Genomic DNA, 16,560 nt, shown 5'->3' with positions numbered 1-16,560 from the left:
CTGGAAACAATAATTCCTCAGTTCTTCCTGGTGTTAAATATGTATCCACCATCAGTGCACACCCAGAGATATATCTACCAACTGAAAGATTTTGTTTCTGGAAACAGTAATTCCTCAAATCTTTCTGGTGTTAAATATGTATTCATCATTGATCTGGACACTTAAGGTAAACTCTATACAGTCCCCACACCAAACATCAAAAGGAAATTACAGATGAAAAAATTTTGAATTTGAGAAGCATAGTAACTTATTGGGTACTAGGAGACTAAAAAAATTAGGATTAAAATTCAAGCCTGTCTTTCTCTACTGGCACTTGGCTTCATGGCAACTTTCTCTATGATCTCAAAGTTGTCAGACTAAGAAACAAATTTTATTTCCAATCATTCCCTAAACAAAAATGACAAGTTCGTACAGATCATTATGCTTAGTAATTTCCCCTTTTGGCAGTTGATCATGGTAACATTAATGCCAGGTGACATATTAGTATGCAAACCCTGAGCTAAGCTATTTACAACAGCTACTAAGCATCTACTATGTAGCACTACATGTCAGATACCAGCCTAAATGCATACAACCTCATTAGGTAGGTCTTATCAATATCCTTATCTTATTAAAAACATTGAAGCACAGAAAGCTTTAATAAGGCCAAAGCATGATAAATGGGAGCAACAAGAAAATTGTTCTACATCCACAGCCCAAGCTTAGTATTGGCCTTTCTTTCTCCCCAAGAATTTATACAGAGTTTCTCATGCAACACTCTCAATAATGTAAAGCCCCTCTTAACTAAATCATGAGTCTTATCAACCCCAATTTACAGATGAGCAAACAGAAGCTGAAAAAAGGAAAGTCACAGCTACAAAGGAATTGAGCTCTTAGCAATCAAAGCCTGGGTAGAATCTATTATTTTTTTCACCTTTCTAATGTGATGGCATTGCACCATGTCACAGGAAGATGCTAGCCACAGAAAGTGAATAATAATTTATGGATTTCAGCGTGGTCAACTGCTTATAACAATTTCTAGACTGCACATAAATTCTTTAAAATGTTTAAGTTTGGGAGCGTGAAAATGCTGTGATGAGAAGCTGTCAGAAAAAAAAAAGACTAGCTTGACTATTATGAAGCAGAAAACCCCAAGTTTTTAAGACTGGGATGATCTTTTACTGGGGCCAAATCATTCTATTTGACTATAAAATAGAAAACACTCTATCAATGCCACTAAGCACACGCCAGGCTTCCACCTGAAGACCATTCCCCTCCCGCCCAGAGCAATAGACAGCATGAGAGGCAGTTTTATTAGCCATGCTCTTTTCCCTGCGAGATCAAGAAACAAAAGCAATGTCTCAAAATTCACTTACTTTACATTGAGCTCCGAAATTCAGAAACATTCTGTAAAGAAAAGCTTCTGTGTCAGGTGTGAACTGCGCGGAAGCTACCCAGAAACAGATAAATGAATGCATTTCATACTCTTTTGTCTCTTGTGTGGAAAGGACTTGCCTTTCTTAAATCTATAAACGCAAAGACAAAGGAAAAAAAAACAGCGCAGAAAAGTGATTTTCCATACCACTGGACAAAAACATTACCATTACAGCTTTCAACGTTGTTTTGGAAGACCCAATTAGACAGTAAAACTCCTCTGCACTTATACACTTCAGTATTTCAGAAAATGTCTTCCACCAATTATCCATTCAGAGTTTTAGTGAGCAATAAAATCAGGCTTCTCATCGTATTGCCCACCAACGCCAAGGGTCCCGGAGAGCAAAAGAGATTACTGCATGTAAGAAATAAAATTACTAGCCTGTCACAGAATAAACAACCTTACATCCTCAAACACAGAAAAGCAAATTTCAAAAGTCAGTAAGCCCAAAGGCAGCCTGTGTGACAGGCAGACTTTCAAAGTTGTAAGAAGCAAGAGAACAAATTGTAATGTACAAGTTATCTTTTAGTAACATCGGGTAGTCCCATTAAAAAATGGAAAGAGAAAGAGATTAACACACAAGATCTCACACACACACACACACACACACACACACACACACACACATAACACATACACACCAGTCAGAACTCCGTCCTGCCCAAAGATTGATTATTCAACGATAAAAGCAAATAATCAACGCTGTGCATGAGAAGCCTTAACTATTTTAAAGGGTGTCAGAGAAATGAGGCAACATGAACGCAGATGATGAGCACAATGGATATAAAGGTTCCACTATCAATTCGTCCATAAAAAAAGGTTTGAAATAGGAAGGACTTTAAGGAAAACACCTTGCAAGACTTCGTGAAATGAAGAGTTGTCTCTTTTTATGAAAACCAAAAACAGTGAGTATTCTCCCCAAAGTTGCATATTATTAATATATAATATACATATGGACTTGATTTCTTATCAGGCAATCTAGGCACACATCATTCTAAGGCTTGCAATGCAAATAATGTCCTTCCCTTTGCCTCTCCCGAAGCCATCCTCTCCACACAGCTCTCAAAGCCAGCAGATATGCTATCAGAAATGAAAACTTCCCTTCCTTTCCCTGAGCTCAAGAAAGCAGGGTTGGTTCCCAAGCAAAGCAGATAGATCCCAAGCTCAGTCACCGGACACAGACTGCATTTAAAGTCTGCCAGATGTCCTAGATGGACCCAAATGCGAGCTAGCTCGCTCAAGAAAAAGCAAGTGGCAAGCAAAGGGTTGGGAGGTGAAATCAAATAAAATCGGGGAAAAGGTGCAGAAAGCAAAAAAAAAAAAAAAAAAAAAACACCACACCCTCAACTCCGTGCCACAATCTCCAATTTTTTACCTTCATTTTCCATCGAAACTGCACTTGGGTTGATGGCTACAAAAGTCTTTAGTGTCAGCCGCGGCCACACTGGGAATAGAGAGCAGAGGACAAGGAGAAGCCCCAGGAATTCCCAGGCGGTTACCCCGCTCCCGGCCACACAGCGTCCCACGGCTGCTCCCACCACCCCTAGCAGCAGCATCTGCAAGAGAAACCGGGGAGAAGCCGGGCTGAAACCGGGGCGAGAGGGGGTGAAGCCAGGGAGGGAACCTCGAATCCCCACCGGCGCCACCCCCACCAAGGCCACCCGCAACCACGGTGGGGCGGCGACTAAGGGAGAACCCCCCCCCACAAACACACACAGCGGGAATGGGAGAGAGCACCCCAACACATAAACACACACCCCAACACACATCCCGGGAACACAACACACACACACACATCAACACACACACCCCGGGAAGGGGAGTGACCACTCCAACACACACACACACACACACACACACACACACACACACACGGAAAGGGAGTGAATATCCCAACACACACAGGCAATGAACACCCCAACACACACAACCCAGGAAAGGGAGTGGACACCCCAACACACACACCCCAACGAAGGAAGTGAACACCCCAAAACACACACATCCCAAGGGAGTGAACATCGCAACACACACACCCCAAGAACGGGAGTGAACACACACACCAGGAAAGGGAGTGAACATCCTAACCAACGAAACAGTCCAAGAAAGGGAGTGAACACCCCAACACACACACACACCCCAAGAAAGGGATTGAAAGGGACTGAACACCCCAACACACACATCCCAAGAAAGGGAGTGAGAGGGAGTGAACACCCCAACACCCCCCCAAGAAAGGGAGTGAACTCCCCAAGACACATACACCCCAAGAAAGGGAATGAACACCGCAACAGACACCCCAGGAGCAGGAGTGAACAAACACACACACACCCTGGGAACTGGAGTGAACACCCCAACACTTGAGTGAATACCCCAACACACACACAAATCCTGGGAACGGGAGTGCATACCCTAACACACACACACCCCAAAAAGGGAGTGAACACCCCAAAACACACACCCCGAGAATGGGAGTGCATACCCCAGACACACACGCCCCAACACACACACACACACACACACACCAAGAAAGGGAGTGAACACCCCAACACACACAAACCCTGGGGACGGGAGTGCATACCCTAACACACACCCCAAAAAGGGAGTGAACACCCCAACACACACACACACCCCGAGAACGGGAGTGCATACCCCAAACAAACACGCCCCAACACACACCCCCCAAGAAAGGGAGTGAACACCCCAACACACACAAACCCTGGGGACGGGAGTGCATACCCCAACACACACACCCCAAAAAGGGAGTGAACACCCCAACACACACACCCCGAGAAAGGGAGCGCATACCCCAAACACTCCCCAACACACACACACCCCAAGAAAGGGAGTGATCACCCCAACACACACAAATCCTGGAGACAGGAGTGCAAACCCAAAAACACACACCCCAAAAAGGGAGTGAACACCCCAACACACACAAACCCTGGGGACGGGAGTGCATACCCCAACACCCCCCCCAAAAAGGGACTGAACACCACAAAACACACACACCCCGAGAAAGGGAGTGCATACCCCAAACACACACTCCCCAACACACACACCCCAAGAAAGGGAGTGAACACCCCAACACACACAAATCCTGGAGACAGGAGTGCAAACCCAAAAACACACCCCCCAAAAAAGGGAGTGAACACCCCAAAACACACACACACCTCAAAAAAGGGGGTGATCACCCCAACACACACAAATCCTGGGGACGGGAGTGCAAACCCCAACACACACACAGCCCTGCAAGGGGCCCCTGGAAGTTTCTAGAAACGAGGGGGTGGTGGGAGGGGGGTGAGCGACGGCCCCCGCGTCGCCCCCGCTGGCCCCCGCAGGGCTCCGAGGACTCCACGGACCCGCTCACTCACCCGCGGGAGACCTCGCGGGAGCGGGGACCCCGCCCCGCTCGACTCGACTCGAGCGCTCAGAAGCGCTTCTCGCCGGACCGCACTGGGAGCAGCCGCTCCCGCCGCCCGGAGGAAGGACCGAGGGAAAGGAAGAAGGAGCCCGGGCGGGGCCCCGCGAGCCGCGCTCCGCAGAGGGAGACCCGTCCCGGGAGGGGCCACCGGCCCTCCAGCGCGCGGCTCAGCTCCCGCCTCCGCCCCGCCCGCCGCCCAGCGCCGGAGCTTTGTCGCCGCCACTTCCGGTTCCCCGCCGCGCGTGCGTGCTCGCGCGCGCGCGCCTGCGCACTCGCACGCGCGGGCGGGCCGGGGCGGAGCGAGCGGAAGTGAAGGGCAGTTCCTTCCTCGCCCGCCTTAGTGAGGCTGAGACCTGATGGGGCTGAGGGGTTGGGTCTTTGTGGCCTCGCCCACCCTCACCCTAGAGCCTCCTAAACTGTGGGTGTACCCCAAGAGACGCCCCCAAAGACTATGAGAACCCTCCCTTCTTCTCTGGAGGCCTTTGGTGGGGTTGGGCCTAGCATCCCCAGACTGTCATGGCTGCCTTCCCTGAGGTGAATTGAGCTTCCCAGCTCCGACCAGCCCCTCTTATGAGGCGACTTGAGAACCGGCGAGGTTGAAAACCATCCAAGGAAGAAGAGAAGAGTGTGAACTTGCCTCTGGTGTTCTTCTCTCCCTTGGCTGGCCCTCTATTAGGGCGCAGGGCCCTGCCTCACTAGGGCACCCCGGCCCCCAAGTTTTGTTCTGTCCCTTCAAGACACGGTGAGGACAGTATCTGTTCTCAATGGGTCAAGGATTGACAGTGGATTTTGCATTCAAGGATGGGGGAGTAACCAGATCCCAGCAGTGGTCCTCAAACTATGGCCCGCGGGCCACATATTGTATTTGTATCTGTTTTGTTTCTTCATTGCAAAATAAGATATATGCAGTGTGCATAAGAATTCGTTCATAAGTTTTGTTTTTACTATAGTCAGACCCTCCAATGGTCTGAGGGACAGTGAACTGGCCCCCTGTTTAAAAAGTTTGAGGACCCCTGCCCCAAGGAATCCAAAGGAAAAGGGGGTTCCTCAGGACCCCCTCTGAAACACCTTCATTTTGCTCAGCAACCAACCCGGACTCCCCAATTCGTCTCCCCCTAAAAATGATGTTGGATGGACGCTTTGGTTAACGTGCAGCAGTACTGACTGAACCGGGCACCGCACCCCGATCGCTTTCAATTCCACTAGAGGGCAGGACTCCCCACTTGACAAGTTTGAGCTCCTCTTGCAAAAGAAAAGGTCTGGCCAAGACATCCAGGGAATCCTCCTCCTCCCTTAGAGGCTAGTGGAATTTTTCTACTTACACTGACACCTAGTTTTCATATTCACCCCTTTTTCTCAAGCTTTAGAACTAAATAGATCAGAATTGCTCCCCCTTTTCCTCTGCCCCAACTGACTAGAAACAAATATCCTGGACAATTTTTGCCGTTAGACAACATTTTTGTTGTTGTTTGCAACAGCATTTAGATTGAATTCAGCAAGGTCACTTAAATTTCAGCAGTGAAACCATACACATCTGGATGAAGTCGATTTCTGGTCCCAGTGACTGATTTGGCTCGTCTGCTCTGCAGCAGGTTTCATAATCCAGCTGTTTAGCAGCCCTGATTCCGTGCAAGTCAGAAATGTGCTTGCTCACTGGTGCGGTCAATTTGTGAAGCTTATTCGTTCCTCACGGGACCTTGACCACTTCCACATCGTAATAAAAAGGCATGAGCCTCGAAAGTAGGAAATGAATGGGATAGACATTACTTGATTTGAGCACAGTCTTACAAAATGGAGGGCCATTTCATGGCAGAATTTTCTACTGGATGACTTTCATTGGCTTAAATTCTTTCTAAGGCAATTTTTCAGAATGATCTATTGTATACCCCAGCATTAACACTGAGTCCATAATTAACTCTTTCAAAGATCACTCCAAGGCTTACAAAGTAGCTTACATTGGAATTTTACTTTTGCTGCCTAAATGGTGAAATACATAGTTGATACTGCTAAGAAAATTAAAAAAAAAAAAAAAAAAAAAGCTGGGTAAAATTGACCAGAAGAATTGTTAGATATTCTTAATCTACCTACCATCGGTCATTTTACTAAGTGGTAGGCTTCAGAAGCAAAAAAGCTGGTTCAACTGCTTAACTGATCCTTAAGCTTCATCAATATGTATAGAGTAAGTCTCTTCTGCACTCAAACACTTACACTGAGGGAGGTAACATCAATATCACCAACTTTTTGTTGGTTTTTGGGTCATACCCGTCAGCACTCAGGGGTTACTCCTGGCTTTACGCTCAGAAATAGCTCCTGGCAGGCTCAGGGGACCATATGGGATAGCAGGATTCGAACCACCGTCCTTCTGCATGCAAGGCAAACACCTTACCTCCATGCTATCTCTCCGGACCCCAATATCACCAACTTTTACTCCAGATGTACACAAAAATAACATTGGTCAACACAACACACAGCCTCATAATTGCTTAGGTCACAAAGGTTTAGAAGTCTTCTTTCCCTGCAACTACATTATAACTTTTTAACCTGCCACAAGAGCTTTGTATCTCCACATCCTCATCTAAAAAGGGAACTAAAATGTTTATGCACACTGTAATACATGTATGCACATTACATATTCATATGTATCTATACATACAAGTTTGATACACACATTATGAAATTTTATATAGATAGGCATTTTACGTACATTCTTACCTTCAATATATTCCTGTGAGGACCTGATGAAAGAAAAACAGGTTGATCTAAGGACTATAAAATATAACATACAGAATAAGAAGAACACTTACATAACCAGGTATTTTAGGAATAATATTGATGTCAGTGAAATGTATTATTTTCCAAATGCCTTATTGCCAATGCTCTAAAATTTTTTTCTACTTTGTTCTACATAATCTACAGAATTAAATATGATTCAAAAAGAAGTCACATATGAACAAAGATATTTTTGAGGGCCAGAGTTAAAGCAGTCAGGAGTGTGTTTGCCTTGCTGCACACAGCTGACCCAGGTTCAATTCCCAGCATCTCATATAGTCCCACAACCCTGACAGGAGTTATTCCTGAGTGCAGAGCCAGAAGAAACCCTTGAGAATAATCGACTGTGGCTCAAAAAAAGAAAAAAGAAAAGAAAAAGACATATTTCAAACATCTCCACTTGGAGGAATCTTTACAAACAGGGATGATTAAGGAAGGATGGTCATAATTTTCTCATACCATAACTTATTACATACACAAAAGATGTGAGGCATCTTGTTTTTAATATCTAATTTGATAACTGATATTTTATATACCTGGTGATTAATAAACAATTTGATAACTGATATTTTTATATAGCTGGATGATAAATATGTGGCCTTTTAGGATTCAATTATTTATTTTGTTTGTTTTGGAGCCATACCTGGTGGTGCTCAGGAGTTACTCCTGGCTCTGCACTCAAAAATCGCTCTTGGCTGCCTGAGGGGACTATATGGGATGCTGGGGATCAAACCCAGGTAGGTCCCACACCAGATGTGTGCAAGGCAAATGCCTACCGCTGTACTGTCACTCCGATGGATTCAAAATTTGAAAACTTGAGCAAAAGGGACTCCATTTTGTCAAACCAATATTAAGTTTCCACTTAAGGCTAACAAGTCTTAAGTTTCCAACACTAATGATGCAATCCCCAAGGTCCTATAAACCACAATACATCACCCTAGACATCTAGCCATAAAAGGACATGATGAAACATTCTAGAAGCAAACACCCTAGACAACAGCCAATCAACTTAAAGCTCAGACTTTCTGCTTCTAGGAAGTTCTGTATTCTATTTGTTTCTATATTCCTACATAACCTGGTTTATAAAGCCTGGGGGTGGGAGTCACCTCCTGCGGGAGGTAGCCTTGATGGGTCCATCTGTAGCTTTTTGGTAGATGAAATAAAGCTTTTTTTTTTTTTTTTTTTTGCTTTATTTTAATTGTGTGGCCTTGTCCTTCAACTCTGGACTCTAACAAAATTTATTTGGAAAAAGTTTAAAATTTCTCACAGAAGGGACTTATTATTAGAGCCCATTTTAAGCAGCAAGTTTTTTTTTTTTTTCTTTTGGTTTTTGGGTCATACCCGGCTGTGCTCAGGGGTTCCTCCTGGCTGTCTGCTCAGAAATAGCTCCTGGCAGGCACGGGGGACCATATGGGACACCGGGATTCGAACCAACCACCTTTGGTCCTGGATTGGCTGCTTGCAAGGCAAACACCGCTGTGCTCTCTCCGGGCCCGGCAGCAAGTTTTAATAGTGAAGAAATTTTACATACTTTGTAGAAAAGATGTGATCATATTTTTTAAAAAAAATAGGTGTTTGATTAATGAATTTGAAAACAGTACTTCGTTATTATAAGCTAGCCTACTTGAACTGAACAACAGAATATTTTTTCTAGTTGACTAAGAACTTTTATTATTTTACCAAACGTTTTGTTTTGCCCTAATGATAAAACCAGATGAATTTTCTCATTCAGGTTATATGATGAATATTTTTTTTACTCGGTGCATATTTCTCCTTAAAGAATAAAGGGCTTACTAAATGTGCATTTGGGGAAATATAGCCTTACTGCAGGAAGTAATATGAAAGACTGGGAGGGAGTATATGCCTAACATTCTTCAGACACAGGTTCAGTCCCCAGGACCTTATGGTCCCCCAAGCACTGTTACAAATATGGCCCTAAAGATTCCTGAGCATCACCAGGTATGGCTGCCCATAAGCCAACTTTAGCATTGCAGGAGACCCCCCCCCCAACCAAATGTCATGTGACATGAGTGTCTGATAACCACCTGCCAAAATTGTAAATCTGCTCAGTTCAATGTTTCAGCAGTGCAAAAAAATAGAATAAAATAAATAAATAAATAAATAAATAAATAAATAAATAAATAGAAGCAGGAATCAAAATCAGTTGGGTAGTTTAATTCTAAACTGAAATAACACACAGAAATCAATGTACTTTCCAAATATTTTACCAGCTTGCAAAATTTCATAGCTTCTATGCTTTCTAGCATGCTAAATATGAAATATTTAGTGAATATGAGCAACAAAATAAAATTTAAAGAATGCCTTTAAATTTTTTAAGTTTATTTCAGCTCCAGAGACAGTGTTTATAGATTAAAGTGGCTTGCCTTGCATTGTGCCAACCCCGGTTCAATTTATTGTCCCCAAGAATCACTAGGAGTCATCTCTGATCACAGAGCCAGGAGTAAATCCTGCACAATGTGGGTCAAAAAAATAAAAGGGAGAGAGAACAAATGTAAGTTTGTTTCAAGTACAGCTCAGTTTCCCCACTTAACAGTCCTGAGATCCTTTACTTTGGGGTCTTTACTGCCAATCTTCTAGGTTGAAGGTAAGGATAAGTAGCCTCCACAAAGGATAGAAAGAAGGAAAAAATAAAGAAGAAAGAGCAGAGTGAGTTCCATGTTCAGATTCAGCTCTGGATTTTATTGCTTCCACTGGAAATTAGAAAATATCCCATATTGCATCCCTTCCAAGTTTTGTTTTGACATGTAAAAGGACCTGTTTAAAGCCAAAGAGATAGCTGAAAAGGCTGAATGCATGCTTTGCATTCAGAAAACCTGAGTTCCATCCCTAGCACCACAGGGTTCCCTGATCACAAAACCAATAGTAGCTCTTAGCACCACCAGCTGTGATTCAAAAACAAAACAAAAAGTGCCCATTTAAATGTTATTCTAAGGGTCAGAGAAATGCATAGGGATTATGCTCTTTACTTGCCTCCCACAGATCCATTTTTGATCTCTGACACAGAGAGACCTCTGAGCACAGAGTAGAAAGACCTGAGCACCACAGGGTGTAGGCCAAATCCCTGTCCTCCCCTCCCCCAACCCCAAATACTTCGGCTACAATAAATATGGACTAAAACCTATCGAATATAAGGGTTCTCTGGGAAGAAATTCTTTATAAATAATTTTTGTTGAATGAAGAAGCAAAAGACCACCTTTGACTTCTGTATGCTTCCTTTTGATCAAACTAAAAAAAGAGCTTCTACTTTTCTGTAAAAGGAAGAACAACTAAGCTCTTTTCAAAAGGTTTGAAAATGAACTAAAATCTCCAAACCACAAAGGAGTTTGCTATACAGCTTTATCTAAATCAGAATAAGCCCTAATCATTGCAAGAAGAGCTAAATATTGAGCATTGCCCGGAACAGATGAAATTTCACACCCTGATTTGGAGCCCAGGTAACCTCTTGCAATGAAAAGATAATAATGATTGCTTCCTTGACCATAAGAAACTTCTACTGTCTGATAGTGTTTTGAATTTGGATTATACGCATATCAGAACCTGACAAAGTACTTCATTTCCTGCATTGTCTTCACATCTTAATTCAGTGCTCAAAGAATTTATTATTCTTGCAAGACAGCCAGTAGTATAGGTTTAAACAACAAGTTTTAGAATAGTGGAGTAAGTTTAATTTCCATTCATTAGTATCTTCCACTAACTTTCAGTCTTACTGATGGGCAGGATGCTATAAAGGCTTGAAACTATCAGACAGATAGCATAGCATGTCCTTTCGCCTCCCTGCTGTGTTAGCAATAATAGGCTAGGCCACCCCCTTCCATTTAAGTGCTTCCCCAATTTCACATCAGAAACATTTTTAGTCTCTATATTCTGCACATTGGGGTCTCAGGGAGCTCCTCCAAAAGGTTGTATTCCACAGGCCTTTGAAATGGTACATTTTGCACTTAATAGTATTCTGTCCCACCATTTTCTCGATGTCAAACATTTTCCCCTACGCTTGCATCTTTGCCTGAACTTGTACCAAGTCCTACCAGGCACCCTGCAGAAATTCTTGCGGCACTGTGCTTCCTATGGTGAGAACAAACAAGGGGGGAAAGGCACAAAAATGTCATTATAATAAGAGAGGGGGCCTAACCTTGGGCAATCATACAAACAGATTGTCCTCCGATTGAGCATGGCTCATGAAATAGGAAACCACACCAAGGAGCAGAGATGGCTTGGGAGAGAGATGATGAAGAAGGTGGAATTGCAGTTGGGTGAAATGGTTTACAAAAGAGATGCTAGGGAAAGAAAATTCCAAATTAGCAGGAAGGAGTTTTTGCCATCTGAGCAAATTGTTAAACCTTTAGCTTAATGAATTCATTGCTGAGGGCTAGAGTGATAGTACTGTGGGGTTGGGTGCTTACATGTACTCAGTCCCAGACTCTATTCTCAGCACCATATATGGTTCCTTGAGTGTTCCAGGAGAGCTCCCTGAGCACCACCAGGTGTGCTTCCCCACCCCATCCCACACCCAAAGATCATTGCTATAAATAAAAAAAAGAAGAGGTGGAAAATTAGATGATCAGAATTCAGAGTTTACCTTGAGGTCATTTTCTTGGCTAAAAAGGACAATGTTTAAATAGTCTACTTATATCATATTAAATATAATTCAATAGTTCAAAATAGCTTCTGTTTGGAGGTATTAGGAAAATAGATGTCCTAAGAGTAAAAAGAAGAAAGCTTTCTATTTCTATAGGTCAAGAACAGATCAGCTGAAGTTCAAGTTCAAGTTGGTGCTTGAACTGACCCACCCAATGCCTCCTTCAGACAATTGAATGCAAAACTATTACTAAGGAAAGTGCTACCTCATCTACAGGTATCTTGATATTCTGAGTTGGCAGCATCTCATATTTAGCAGGAAGCAGTAAAACTGAAAATAGCAGTAGGCCCTGTGAGGAGAATAAAGGGAATGCTCTTGTATTCCAAATGACAAAGACTTCATTTTTTTGTTTGTTTGTTTGTTTTTGTTTTTTGCTTTTTTGGGTCACACCCGGCAGCTCTCAGGGGTTACTCCTGGCTCTTAGAAATGACTCCTGGCAGGTTCGGGGGACCGTATGAGATGCTGGGATTCGAACCACTGTCCTTCTGCATGCAAGGCAATTACCTCCATGCTATCTCTCTGGCACCAACAAAGACTTCTTGTAATGAGAATTGCCACTGATATTCAAACCTTCATTTCTCTATAGGATCATATACCTAGATTAGTATCCACCCTTTTTATTTTGTTGTTTGGGCCTCACATCTGGCACTGCTCAGTAGCTACTTCTACTTCAATGCTGAGAAGTCTTTATTTGGGAAAAAGGAGTTTTGGGGGCACACCCAGTGATGCTCAGGGCTTAGTCCTGACTCTGCACTTGGGTTATTCCTGACAGTATTTGGGAACTATATGTAGTACCCAGGGCAACATGTGTTTCTGGGACTTAATGGGGATCAATTGCATGTAGGACAAAATCTTAGTCCCTTTGCTATCTCTCTAGCAACTACGTTTGTGTTTCTTTTTCTTTTTTTTGGGGGGGGGGTCACACCTGGCAGACCTGCTCAGAAATTGCTCCTGGCAGGTTTTAGGGACCATATGGGATGCCAAATTTTGAACCACTCTCCTTCTGCATGCACGGCAAACACCCTACCTTCATGATATCTCTCTGGCCCATAATTTTGTGTTTCTTAAAGTATGGCCCTATCAGCAACAACAGCATCACTTGGGAACTTGTTAGAAATAAAACTTCTCAGATGGCACCGGACCTACTGACTCAGGAGTTTTGTAATTGGACTCAGCAATTGGTAATTTAATAAGGCCTTCTTTCTTCCCCATAATTCTCAATGTTTGGAAGTGTTATGGTCACCTAATTGTTTCTCCCTCCCATCTTCCTCATGAAGAGTCCAAACCAAGGATGGCAACTTCTAGGAGGGAGCCAAGTTCTTTAAAATATAATTAAGCTAACAAATCAACCAACACTGGAGATTGTCCTACCACAGGACTTTAATGTGAGGTAATAAAACAATTATATTTTCTATTACTTTGCAGCTGGAAGCAACCAACTTTGTGGATTCTTAAGTGAAGAAAAAGTTACTTTAGAGAAATAAGGATTCAGTGCTGTTGTTTGATGTATTGGTGGCCTCCATAAAAGTTAAAATTAAGTCAATAAAACATGATATAATTCAAATGATAAAATAGTAAATAAATTACTTCCAATTTTTGTTTTTGTTTTTGTTTTTTTGGGTCACACACGGCGACACTCATGGGTTACTCACTCCTGGCTCTGTGCTTGGAAGTCGCTCCTGGCAGGCTTGGGGGACCATATGGGATGCTGGGATTCAAACTGGGGTCTATCCTGTGTTGGCCACGTGCAAGGCAAACGTCTTAACCACTGTGCTATGGTTCTGGCCCCTACTTCCAATTTTAAAGGCAATGTTAATTTGTGAGATGTTACAGAATCAGAAATAAATAAGAGGCCCCAGAGGAAGCACAGAGGCAGAACACCTGCCTTGTGGGCAGCAGCTCTTTTCATGCTGAGTGTGATCCCTGCACCACTATTAAAGCATGCAACTCTGGAAAACAACTCAAATGTCCCAGAATATATGACTGAATGAAGAACCTATGGTACACTATACAGTTGAATACTATTTGACCATAAGAAAAGATGAAATAATGCAATATGCTGATGCACAGAGGGGCCAGGAGGGTATCATGCTGAGTGAAGTTAATCAAAAGGAGAGAGATCTATACAGAATAATCTCTCTCACATGTAGAATATAAAGACACATTATAGAGGAATAATGAATACCCAGTAAGAATAGAAATAGGGCCGGAGAGATAGCATGGAAGTAGGGCATTTGCCTTGCTGCAGAAGGATGGTGGTTCGAATCCCATCATCCCATATGGTCCCCAGAGCCTGCCAGGAGTGATTTCTGAGTGTAAAGCCAGAAGGAACCCTGAGTGCTGCTGGGTGAGACCCAAAAACAAAAATAAACAAACAAATAAAAGAACAGAAACAAAGAACCTGAGTCCTGCTATCCATTCAGTAGGAAACAAGGCCCTCTAGTGAGCTGAGGAAGGGTTGGGAGAAGAGAAAATGTCTATGATGGAGGAAAGCGGTCAACCAGGCAATGGTGGTGCTGAATGTGATAAAGTATTGGTAAAGTGCTATGTATGAATCCCTATCAGCAACAATACTGTCAACCACAGTGCGAAAAGCAAACAATTAAAAAATCTTTTTTAGAAGAAGACTGGTGGGAGCCAAATAGGAGTCAGGGGACATTGATGGAAGCAAGCGGACACTGGTGAAGCGACTGGTGTTGAAATATTGGATGATCGATTGGGGCTGGCGTGGTGGCACTAGAGGTAAGGTGTCTGCCTTGCCAGCGCTAGCCTAGGACGGACCACGGTTTGATCCCCCGGCGTCCCATATGGTCCCCCAAGCCAGGAGCGACTTCTGAGCGCATAGCCAAGAGTAACCTCTGAGTGTCACTGGGTGTGGCCCAAAAACCAAAAACCAAAAGAAAAAAAAAAAGAAAGAAAGAAAAGAAATATTGGATGATTGAAACCCAATCATGAATAATTTTGCGATAATTTTACAATGACTATATAAAATTAAAATTAAAAAATTTAAGTCAAAAAGAAAAAAAGGGGGGCCGAGAGATAGCATGGAGGTAAGGCGTTTGCCTTGCATGCAGAAGGACTATGGTTCAAATCCCAGCATACCAAATGGTCCCCCGAGTCTGCCAGGAGCGATTTCTGAGCGTAGAGCCAGTGAGACCCAAAAACAAACAAACAAACAAAAAATTTAAGTCAAGTGTGCAACCCTCCTTTACTGAGCACAGCCAGATGTGTTGCTCACATCTTTCTAAAGTAGGACATGTCATTTTTTCTAACAAGTTTGCCAAAAAATAGTTATTTTGAGACATGTATATAAATCCATTTCTGCTCTCTGACTGGAACTGAGACAAGCCTATCTACTACATTATGGATTTACCAGTATTTCAGTCCAGGGTGCAAAATTTCTTTTTCTTTTGCTATATGGCACATCAAAGAATGCCCAGGAACTTAGCTAAAATGTCCTTACAAGGGGCAGAAGCGATAGCGCAGCGGGAGGGCGTTTGCCTTGGACGTGGCTGATCCAGGACAGACCTCGGTTTGATCCCCAGCATTCTATATGGTCCTCCAAGCCAGGAGCAATTTCTAAGTGCAATTTCTGAGTGTCATTGGATGTGACCCAAAAACAAACAAACAAAAAATTTCCTTACATGTTTTTAATTGTTTTCTTCTCTACTATCCCATTCTCTTATTCCCTCTTATTCTCCTTAGACTTAGTAAGGGTATTCCTCAATAAAACTATTAGGTTAGTGAAATATTAATTTTGTTGTTGTTGTTTTGTCTTGTTTATTTTGGGCCACACCCAGTACAACTCAGGGATTACTTCTGGCTCTGCTCAGGAGTTGCTGGTCCTGGGTTGGCTGCATGCAAGACAAATACCCAACCACTGTTCTATTGCTCCGGCCCTCAAAATATTACTTTTGTTTTGTTTTGGGACCATGCTTGGCGGTGCTCAGGAGTCACTCCTGGCTCTGTGCTCAGAAATTGCTCCTGGTAGGCTCAGGGGACCATATGGGATGCCAAGGATAGAACCTGATTCTTCCCAGGTAGGCCACATGCAAGGCAAACGCCCTACTGCTGTGCTATCACTCCTGTCCCAAAATATTAGTTTTTTTTTTTTTTTTGGTTTTTGGGCCACACCCGGTGACGCTCAGGGGTTACTCCTGGCTATGCGCTCAGAAGTCGCTCCTGGCTTGGGGGACCATATGGGACGCCGGGGGATCGAACCGCGGTCCGTCTCCTAGGCTAGCGCAGGTAAGGCAGGCACCTTACCTCGAGCGCCACCGCCCGGCCCCAAAATATTAGTTT

General features: G+C 43.4%; 1 protein-coding gene across 2 annotated transcripts in view; it reads right to left on the bottom strand.

Moving 5' to 3' along the window:
- The window catches only part of ATP2C1 (ATPase secretory pathway Ca2+ transporting 1), a 135,861-nt gene that overhangs the window by 90,808 nt on the left and 28,493 nt on the right, over nt 1-16,560 (bottom strand). Inside the window, exon 1 of one of the 2 annotated variants that reach the window (XM_049766499.1) lies at nt 2,790-2,970. The exons of the other annotated variant lie outside the window; for it this stretch is intronic. Coding sequence (XP_049622456.1) covers nt 2,790-2,795 — 6 coding nt within the window. The 5' untranslated portion in view covers nt 2,796-2,970. Of the gene's footprint in view, nt 1-2,789; nt 2,971-16,560 lie in introns of those variants that run through there. 2 annotated transcript variants of the gene reach the window in all.

The sequence above is a fragment of the Suncus etruscus genome, chromosome 20 (assembly GCF_024139225.1).
Source record: "Suncus etruscus isolate mSunEtr1 chromosome 20, mSunEtr1.pri.cur, whole genome shotgun sequence".
In the NCBI taxonomy this organism is placed as follows: Eukaryota; Metazoa; Chordata; class Mammalia; order Eulipotyphla; family Soricidae; genus Suncus; species Suncus etruscus.
The sequence above is the reverse complement of the archived record's forward strand: the minus strand, read 5'-3'. Positions and strand labels throughout refer to the sequence as shown.